Genomic DNA, 9,866 nt, shown 5'->3' with positions numbered 1-9,866 from the left:
GTGATACTCCTAAACTTTAGCCCTGCATTTAAACAACAGATGTGATCTGCGAAGACAAATTTGCAACCCACCATCCTAGCATTGTAGCATGCATCAGCGCCCACTAACTCCCTCCCTAAACCATGGCAAATTGGCAATCCAGGGACCGGATTCCTTGAAACCACGGACGGCACGCGCTCGACGGGCAATAAACTACCAGCATCGCCCGATGGCTTCAGGCTCCAGCTACGGACGCGGCCCACTTGCAATCGGCGCGCGGTTTCCGTGGGGTGGGTCGATCGCCGTCGCCGGCGGGTTGACCGTTCCTTTGCCTCTTGTCCTCTGACTCTCAGCCGGCCGTCTTACCTTGCCGCGTCGTCTGTCCTTGCATTGGTCCGTCGATCCGGTCGTCCTCCGGTCCACGGCACCGAACAAGAATCAGCGCTGAATTAGCGTGGTCTTCACCTCACGTGCTCTGCGGCTAGGCTACTGCCACCACCCGCCCGTGGAAGTGGAGGCGGAGCACGGGCGGGGTGGCTCGACGGTTCGGTGCACCCTGAGCCTCCGCGGTGGCGGTGCTCGTTTTCTCCTCCCCGGGCGGCGGGCCGGTGTCTCGTCGTTTCCTCTTTTTTTTTTTTTTGGGACTCCCCCGATTCTTGGTTGCATCATGTCGTGTGTATTGTCGCGACCGGCATCGGCATGCATGCAATCTGTATCCACGGGCACGGGGGAGTACCATATCTAGCACGAACGAATCGAGGCTCCGGCTGATCGACCCACTCGTACCATGTCGTGCGTGATTAGGCCTCGACTCATGATTAAGCCTTGGCGAGCAAAAAGGAGCGGAGTGCCCTTTGGAATAGGCAACGCGGAGTGCAGTGCAGAGAGTTGGTGTGCGAAGTTCTCGGCTTTCAGATAATACGTTATTAGTCGTGTTAGAAAGCAGTGAAGTTGACCGAGCTTGAAGTCATCGGATGCTAAGTCCTCATTATGTTGGATTATTAGATCGACCTAAAAACCTACTCAGTTAGACTAGAATGACATTTCACGTAATTTAAACAACCAGAATGACAGTTGACTGTAATTGGTTAGCTAATGCAAAAAAAAAAACATCCTTATCCAACAACAGGTGTTTGGTTAGACTTGAGGGCCACTCCTGTCCCAAAACCTTCACAGATCAAGGTCTACTATTCTTTAATCGGGGTGAAATGGAAGTGATAAGCTATGCTTAGCAACCTGCATTTGAATTTTTCAGATTGAGCTCTTATAATTTTGTTCTCACGCTAAGATGTAGACTCCACGCAACAAGTGATTGAACAATTCCCACTCTAAACAACCCGAATAAACAACAATTACCGTTGCCATCAACGTTTGAGAAACCAGTTCGTTCACACCCGCCTCGTTATTAACTGCACACGAATCAACCAGGCTTCGCGCTCGGCGTCTGACATCAAAACTTCGAAATTAACAACGAACGCCTGCGTTTTCAGCGCAAAATCTCTGTGGTTTCCATCCCAAGTGCAGAAGGAGAACGCGCGATGCCCGACGCGATACCGGCCTGCCGCACCGCGGCGACGCCCGGCGGCCGGGCGTCGGCCGCCGCATCGGGGTCCGCGGCTCCGGGGCGGGGACGAGCCTGGCCACGTCCGTCTACGACACGCGCCTCGGCCTAGCCGCGCTATCCTGGTCGCGCGCCGCGCTGGGGCTCAGCCTCCGCGCCGTGCTCCGCGTCCCCTCCGCGGCGGCGTCTGACGACGGCGGCGAGTGCGAGTGCGAGTGCGACGACGAGGAGGCGACGGTGGCCGTGCGCGTGCGGCCGTGGCTGCTGTGGCGGCGGCGCGGGTCCAAGCGCTTCCGCGTGCGGGGCCGCCGCGTGGTGGACCTGGCCTGGGACCTCTCCCGCGCGCGCTTCCCGCCCTCGGGCGGCTCCCCGGAGCCCTGCTCGGGGTACTTCGTCGCCGTCGTGGTGGACGGCGAGATGGCGGTCGTCGCGGGGGACATGGCGGAGGAGGCCTACAGGAAGACCAAGGCGCGACGCCCGCCCGGGCCGGGCCCCGTCCTCGTCTCGCGCCGCGAGCACGTGTCCATGCGCGACGGCGGAGGACGCGGGCACCGGACCTGCGTCGTCGTGCGCGGCAAGCAGCGGGAGATCTCGGTGGATCTCGTCTCGCGCGCCGCCGCCCAGGGCGGCCAGGGGCGGGAGCGGGACAGGGCCGAGGTCGGCATGTCCGTCTCCGTCGACGGCGATCGCGTGCTCCACGTCCGCCGCCTGCGCTGGAAGTTCCGCGGCACCGAGAAGGTGGACCTCGGCGGCGGCGACCGCGTCCTCGTCTCCTGGGACCTTCATAACTGGCTCTTCCCCGCGCCCGACACCTCGCCACCCGACGCAGCCGTCGCCGCTGCCTCACTCACCGCGGCCGCGGCTCCGCCCGCGCACGCCGTCTTCGTCTTCCGCTTCAAGCTCGCCGGCTGCAACGGCGAGGAGCGTGACCCAGCCGACGACGCCAAGGAGAAGGAGCTGCTCGACAAGGCCGGGGGAGGCGGCGGCGGCTGGGCAGGCTACGTTGGTAGGTGGGGGGAGGGGGGGACTGGAGCGAGAGCAGCAGCAATGGCGAGAAGCGGAGGAGGAAGAGGGGGCAGGCCAGCAGGCTGGCCAAGGCGAGCTCCTCCTCGTCGGCGTCAGTGGCGTCCTCCTCCGCGTCGTGGGCGAGTGGCTCCACTGTCATGGACTGGGGCAGCCCCGAGGAGGCCGAGCTGCAGAGCGGCGACGGCTTCTCCCTCCTCGTCTACGCCTGGAAGAACTAGTGTGTGTGACGGGCTAGCGGCGGCGGCGGCGGTAGCGGCTTGCCGGCATTGTTTGGATTGATGATTGGTTCGCAATTCAGTGAGGATTTCTCTTCCCATTGTTGTAAGTTGCAATTGTTCAGCGAGCAATGTTCTTGTGCAGTTTTGAGTGCTCACTGACCAAGCCGCCATTTTTACCCTTCCTTCCATCGACACCCCCCCGCCCGAACACCCAAGCCCCCCCTTCCCCATCGACACCAGAGAAATGAACATCTAGAGAAACCATGCTCATGCTGTGTGATCCAGAGTCCATCATCAAATCAAACTTACTGTAGGAGGCCAATCGCTAAATTCTACTACAAATCATTGGTCTGCTCCCTTAATTAGATATATACATTGTGGACTTGGAATCGGATACAGATTTGGAGCTAAACAAGTGATAGACCCTAGTGGTTGAGTGACTAGATCTCTTGATTTAGAAAAAAAAAAGAGCTTCTGCGCTTTGTTTTCCATGTCTCCCGTGACACTAGCTGAAAAAAAGATTGGATTGCTCGGCTATTATTGGAAACTTGCGAGCTTAATTCCCAATCATGGGCTGATAGGTGACAAAAGCCGGGTTGTTTGGATGGCGACGTTCACATGCTGATGCTGGTGCCCCGCTTTGATTGTGGCTGTCAGTTGTTCTCTGGCTTAAGTGAGTGGCTCAGGCTGGTGGTTAAGTCATGCTTAAACAATGACAATCCGGTGGGGGCTTGCCGCCATAATGCCATGAGTGCTGCAGCCAAAACAATGTGGTATCGATGCGAGTCTTTGGTAGGCTGTCACGGGGCATTAGCAACTAAATGCGCTCGTAGTGGAGGTTGGGGGGTCCTAGTGTCAATTTAAACTGAGGGAATTGCACTGACGGCTCCCCATTTCCATTGTGCGGAAATGTCACCGAATGTCATGCTTTTGATTTTTGTTATGAAGACCCAGGGAGGATGAGTTAACGTCGAGCGCTGTTTTAATTCAAGAGTTGGTTTCAAAGGCAAGAGGGTTTGATGAATTTGTTGTTCATCCATAGGAAGAGGTCCGTGAATCATGATATTGAGACATTTGTTCTTTCAAAGGCAAGAGGTTCGCTGAAATTTGGTTGATGCTGATGCTGATTTGCTGTGAGAGAAAAAGAATTAATAATGCATGAAGAAATGCAGCTGTATGACTGCTGGAGCAGTATCTCAGACGAGCACACCCTTCTCATTTGGGGAAAAAAGCTGTAGTAGCTCATAAGGTCCATGCATCTATAACTAGCAGTATCCCAGATTTAGACTTGTACTGTAGTACTGATTATTTATGCGATTTAGACTTTGAACCGGTGCAAAACACTCTACTGAAATCCGATCAGCTCTCTTCCTCTCGCTCGCTCTTTGACCGGAGCCGGGCAGATTATGCAGTCCTGTGAGGCTGACGACCGAGCACGCCTTGTTAACGGCGACTCCGCGGCTGTCACGTCTCACGGCATCTCGTCCTTAACTATCACTCAGCACGCAATAGTTGACCCGGATCACGGGATCAGGCGCGCGCTGTATTCTTCGTAGCAGCTGTGGTGCTGTCGCTGAAGCAACTGCCCTCTCCAAATTCAGCGCCCTTTCCCTGTGCTTGCATACGGCTCTGGCCTTGTGGTTCTGGGTGGGAGTGAAACCCAAAGTGTTCGCGGTTGTAGCGGGAGGCACGCTTGCGCTTGAACTGTCCACCGCACGATTTTTGTAGCTGACGAAGCAACAGGGCCGGCGATCCGCCGCCCTGTCGCAGGTATATCCTGTTCGCTTGAACTACCGGTCAGTTTATTTTAGGAATACTATTGAATCAGTCAAAACTAGTCGATTTATGTACCAACTGAACAGGGCAGCTGAACGGATTCGGAACTATTGGCTCACTTGGTCGATTGTTACTCAAACAATCAGCAGTCCGTATCTATATTATGACCATAATATATATATAGCTGAGATGGCGTCATCAAATGGTTATTAAGCCCAGAGATGATGACAACGCTGGCGTGGCACGGCTAGGAAGGGATGCATCCATTAGGTACCTGAAACCCGAAAATCCAATGGGTTTTTATATGGATATGGGGTCAATTTCTCTACCCATGGGTTTGTTAATGGCACAAAAAAGCTAGACCCAGTGGGTTTGTGGGCATGGGTCTAGGAATATAGTACCCAACCCAAAAAAACCCATGGGGTTTTTAAACCTGCATTTTCATAGAATAGAACATGAATTTTTTTATAATTATCATGAAATATAGAACTGCAAAAAAGAGAAGTCGTTATGAGATTGCGTGTAGATCAAACTTTTTTCAACTTTGACTAGATTTATAAAAAATACGTGCAACATTTATATCTTTAAATAAGTTTATTATGAAAGTATATTCAACGATCTACCTAATGATACTAATTATGTATTAGAAATAGTCCCACCTCGCTTGGACAACAGGAAGACAGAGGCTAGAATGTATATAAACTATGGATGCTTCACTCATCTACCTGCACAGGACACAACATTCAACATTGTTGTAGGCATTGCAATTGCAATAATATGGTTTCCTATTTCCTATTGGGAATTTGCCGCAAGAAAATAAAAGCCGAGGAAATTGACAGAAAAACTTTCTTCTATTCGTTCAGTGTTGGTGACATGGTGTGCCTGTCTTGCGGACATGGACAACCCGTTGGGTACCCGTAATCCGAGTGGGTATGGATTTAGCCATAAATTATATCCGTGACGGGTCTTGGGTTTTTTAATGGGTGAGTGGGTATGGATTTAGGCATTAAATTATACCCGTGGTGGGTCATGGGTTTTTTAATGGGTAGATTTTATGTTTGTGGGTATGGGTTTCGAATTTTTTATATTTTAGCTCTTTTTTGAAAGTTTCTCACAAATAGACCTCTGGTGGAAAGAATTCATAAAACGGACTCTTAGCTCGGCGCCATGATGCTGGCGCCGAGCTAACACATCTCGGCACAACGTCTCTGGCGCCGAGCTTCCTAGGCACGGTAGATGACTGGCAGGTGAGCTCGGCGCCAGTCACTTTGGCACCGAGGCTCGGCGCCGTAGATCTGGCGCTGAGCCTTTAATACCTATGAGCCCCGCGCCTCTCTTCCTCGCCTCTCTCGCCCTAGCAGAGCGAGCTTCGCCGCCGCCCGCGCCCTTGCCTCCACCGGCCGCGCGCACGCCCGCGCCGCGCCCCACGACCACGTCGTCCCCCACGCCGCGGCCAGCGGCCCCTCCTCCACCCTCTATCGCCGTCCTCGCCTTAGCCTCGCCTTGGGCCTCCACCGCCGGCCTCGACCGTGGCCTGCCTTACCTCCCTCCACCGCCAGCCTCGTCCCGCCTTGCCGCCCCCCCACCGCCGCCCTCGGCCGCGGCCGCCGTGCCTCCCGCGCCCGTCGAGCCAGAATCGCCGCGCGGAGCCCCGGCATCCCGCACCGCCCGCACGCCACCGCTGTCGTCGGTCGCGCCAACCACCGACCCCGCCACCTTACAGCGGCCCGATCGTGCCACCATTGGCCTGGATCGTCGACCTGTAAGCCCACCTTTGCTAGACCGATGAGCTCGCTCAGTCTGCCAGTGTGTTCCTCTACCTGCTCCGCCTATAACCTCACCTTTGCTAGAGCGATGAGCTCGCTCAGTCTGCCAGTATCGTCCTTAGCCACCTACGCCTGCAAGCCCACCTCTGCTAGAGCAATGAGCTCACTTAGTCTGCCAGTGTCGTCCTTATCCTCGTCCCCCTCATCAGACAACACAATCGGTGAATGCACGGTGCGACCAACTCGAGATCTATGCACATCTAACTTCTTCTCCTCATACCTTACACGAGCCAGCTCTGCGGCATGTTCCTCGCTGCAACCAATCCCTTCATGTATAAAATGCAATCAGTTAGCAACGCAATTATATTTCATTTAAAATCATGCAACGAAAAAATGCTTTTAGGCACCCACTGCCACATAATGCAACAACATGCTTGTTTAAGACCTGCATCTGTACTCTTGTCTCCTCCCTTGCATCATTCCTTGCCCTCTCCTCCTCTAACGTCATCTGCCTCTCTAATCCCCATTTGTTAAGCCCAACAATCGATCGGGTTACATATACCGCGTTGTCTAGCAAACTCACGCATATTTCTTTGTGATGTTTAATGAATAGGTTGACGTAGTCAGGTGCATATCCCCTCTTCCGTGCAATTACTTGCCTCTTCTTCAGTTCATCCAAGAACTTATCTTGACCATCATAACATTCCCACCTGCATTTCCTAGTGCTCTGTTTTAAACGGCAAATTCTATCATATATGTCTTAGCAAAAGAAACAAAATACGATTTCATGTTTACTACAAAAATAACCAACCTCATCATACTCAACCATATGGCCACAATAATGGCATATTTCAAGCTCCGAAGGGACTAGGCCATAGTTGGATTTAACACCACATTCGCACATGACAGGAGGTGCTTTGTAAATTACCCTTTCTTTCTTCTTTTTCTTAACCTTTCGTGGTTCTTCTAGCCATTGGTTCTTAGAATGACACTTCGCCATTAAAAACACCTAAATAAGTAGACATTAGTACATGAACACATATAGCTAGACATTTCAACACATACACTTTGTACTTACTTTATGCTTGTTTGGACACACAAACTCCAACGTATTCTCAGGGTTTATCATAGCTCGATCTCCATAATCGCACAGAGGAGGTTCCTCGAGTCGTCTAACTATGGCTAGGTGCTTCTCCTTAGCCGTCATTGGCGGAGGGTTAGGGGGTGGAACCCACCGCTTGAAATGCTCACGTGGATGTCTCCCTCTAAACCAATCGTCAAAAAGGAAGTACCTAGGATCAAAGTTGTCTGCACCATCGATCCACTAAAAGAAAAAGCACCTCTCATAGTCCTACACAACGAGATTCCAACAAAATATTAGTAGCATACTTACACAAATAAAGAAAAGGATAGTGGAAATAATTTCTTACATTAAACGACTACATATGTAGAAGCAACGCGCCACTGTGTCCAGATATTTCAATTGAAAAACATGGGCCAGGAAAACCACAGTCATAGTTAGGGTTAGGGAGGTCAGGAGGGACGGGGGCATCTTTGCTAGACGTGTCGGTGTATAATTCTCGAGGACGATCCCGTTTTCGCCAAAACTCCTCCCGAAACATTTCTTGCATCTAACAAAATGGATGTAATTTAACAAACATAAATCAAAACATCAAAAATAATGTCAATGAGAACCATAACTACAATACAACCAATTTCTTTCTAAGAACCCAAAGCAGTTAACATTAAACCATAAACCTAGGGTTTCCCATTTGATGCACAACAATGAACCCATAACATAACTACAGGCGCCTAGGTTTGCTAGCTTTTCTACGCCTTGGCATCATCCTACGGTTGTATAATACATATATTGATGGATACAATGAAACCCTAAGTGATGATGATTATTACGTTCAAAAATCCGACTAATACATACTGAATCGATACGAAAAAACTAGGAGGGGAGCGAGGATACCTTGCTCTCGAAGATCTACGGATCAAATCAAAGTTTCCATGGTCCAATATGCCGATTCGTGAGGTAGGGTGAAGTGAGGAGAGAAAAAACCCGAGAGGGAGGAGAAAGAAGAGGAAGAGCACTCGGGCAGGAAGGTTGGCCAGGGTTAAATGGCAGTGAGCTCAGCGCCAAGATCTACGACACCGAGCTCGGCGCTAGAATGACTGGCGTCGAGCTCACTGCCATGTCATCTACCATGCCTAGGAGCTCGACGCTAGAGACGCTGGTGCCGAGACATGTTAGCTCAGCGCCAACACGAATGGCACCGAGCTAAGGGTCCATTTTCTGAATTCTTTCCACCAGGGGTCTATTTGTGAGAAACTTTCAAAAAGGGCTAAAATGTAAAAAATCCAGGTATGGGTTTGGGTTAGCTTTTGTGCCCGTTGCCATCTTTACTCTCACGGTGTATTTCCCGTGGGTGGCGCTCGCTGGAAGTGGAACCCGTGTGCCCTCCCCTTTAGGCCCCCAGCATGCATCCCTAAAGCACACGGCCGAATGGGATGGCATCGGGGACACCAGCATGTGGATGGGGCACCATGGTGCCGACCGTCGATGAGGCGGCTTGTTTTGCTAGACTCGGTAGACCTGAATTCTTTGAAGAGTGTCCTAGACCTGACACTCGGCAAACCTAAATTCTTTGCAGAGTGTCCAATATCTGACACTCAGCAAACATGCCTTCTTTGCCAAGTGTCAAATCCCAGGCACTAGGCAAACATGCCTTCTTTGCCGAGTGTCAAATCCCGGGCACTCAACAAACCTATCATCTTTGCCAAGTGTCAAATACTAGACACTCGGCAAAGACTGGCCCAGAACGTACATGCTGGCTTCTTTGCCGAGTGTCACAGCACAGTCACTCGACAAAGAAGCCATTTTAGTCCCAGAATGCACAGATTTTGTCCACGTGTCTCTTTGCCGAGTGTTTTTACCCTGGCACTCGACAAAATGCCTCTTTACCGAGTGTAACACTCGGTAAAGCGACCATATATTCTCTGTTTTTATTGTTCGGTCACGTATAACGTACCCCACTCAAATAAACAATACAGGCATCACACATAGTTTACAATAAGCATCATAGGCAGTTCATATAGATATATCGACAACACATAAATGCAAATAAACTTTAGAATCACAAGTAGGTTCATTCACAACCACAAATAGTCACAAGTAGTCACAGGTAATCCACAAATGCAAATAAAATCATAAGTAGTCACTTAGGCCATGAGTTCCACTGTGACCATGCTAGGTCATGAGGCTCATTCGATGTCGCCGATTAATGTTGCATAAAGGAGAAGAGATTGCATGTGTGAGACGAGATTGAACAACATGTATGGTCTCTCTGCTGCCTAACTAGTATAACCCTTGCAACTATCAGCAATATCTTCTCAGTTGCATTGTGCTCTAGTATGATTGCTTAAGTACGAGTTGGTAACAAACATGTAGCATTAGTCACTAAGTTTATAGTGTCTGGGCATCTTTGTAAGATTGATTCTGCATAAAGTAGAAATGGTGATTATAAGGTTGTAAAG

The 9,866-nt window shown here is 51.0% G+C and overlaps 1 protein-coding gene and 1 pseudogene across 1 annotated transcript; both read left to right on the top strand.

Annotated features, from left to right (window-relative positions):
• The first annotated feature begins 1,517 nt into the window (after positions 1 to 1,517).
• LOC136491602 (uncharacterized) lies at positions 1,518 to 2,925 on the top strand (annotated as a pseudogene).
• Positions 2,926 to 5,878: 2,953 nt separating this feature from the next.
• LOC136461924 (vegetative cell wall protein gp1-like) lies at positions 5,879 to 6,349 on the top strand. Its single transcript, XM_066461314.1, has one exon. The coding sequence runs from the start codon at positions 5,879 to 5,881 to the stop codon at positions 6,347 to 6,349; it is 471 nt and encodes a 156-aa protein (XP_066317411.1).
• Positions 6,350 to 9,866: the final 3,517 nt, after the last annotated feature.

This window comes from Miscanthus floridulus, chromosome 1 (genome assembly GCF_019320115.1).
Source record: "Miscanthus floridulus cultivar M001 chromosome 1, ASM1932011v1, whole genome shotgun sequence".
Taxonomy (NCBI): Eukaryota; Viridiplantae; Streptophyta; class Magnoliopsida; order Poales; family Poaceae; genus Miscanthus; species Miscanthus floridulus.
This window is presented reverse-complemented; position numbering and strand designations above follow the sequence as displayed.

Bases quoted from the DNA above. Each gene is read 5' to 3' on its own strand.
- LOC136461924 (XM_066461314.1), top strand. From the start codon at position 5,879: ATGAGCCCCGCGCCTCTCTTCCTCGCCTCTCTCGCCCTAGCAGAGCGA.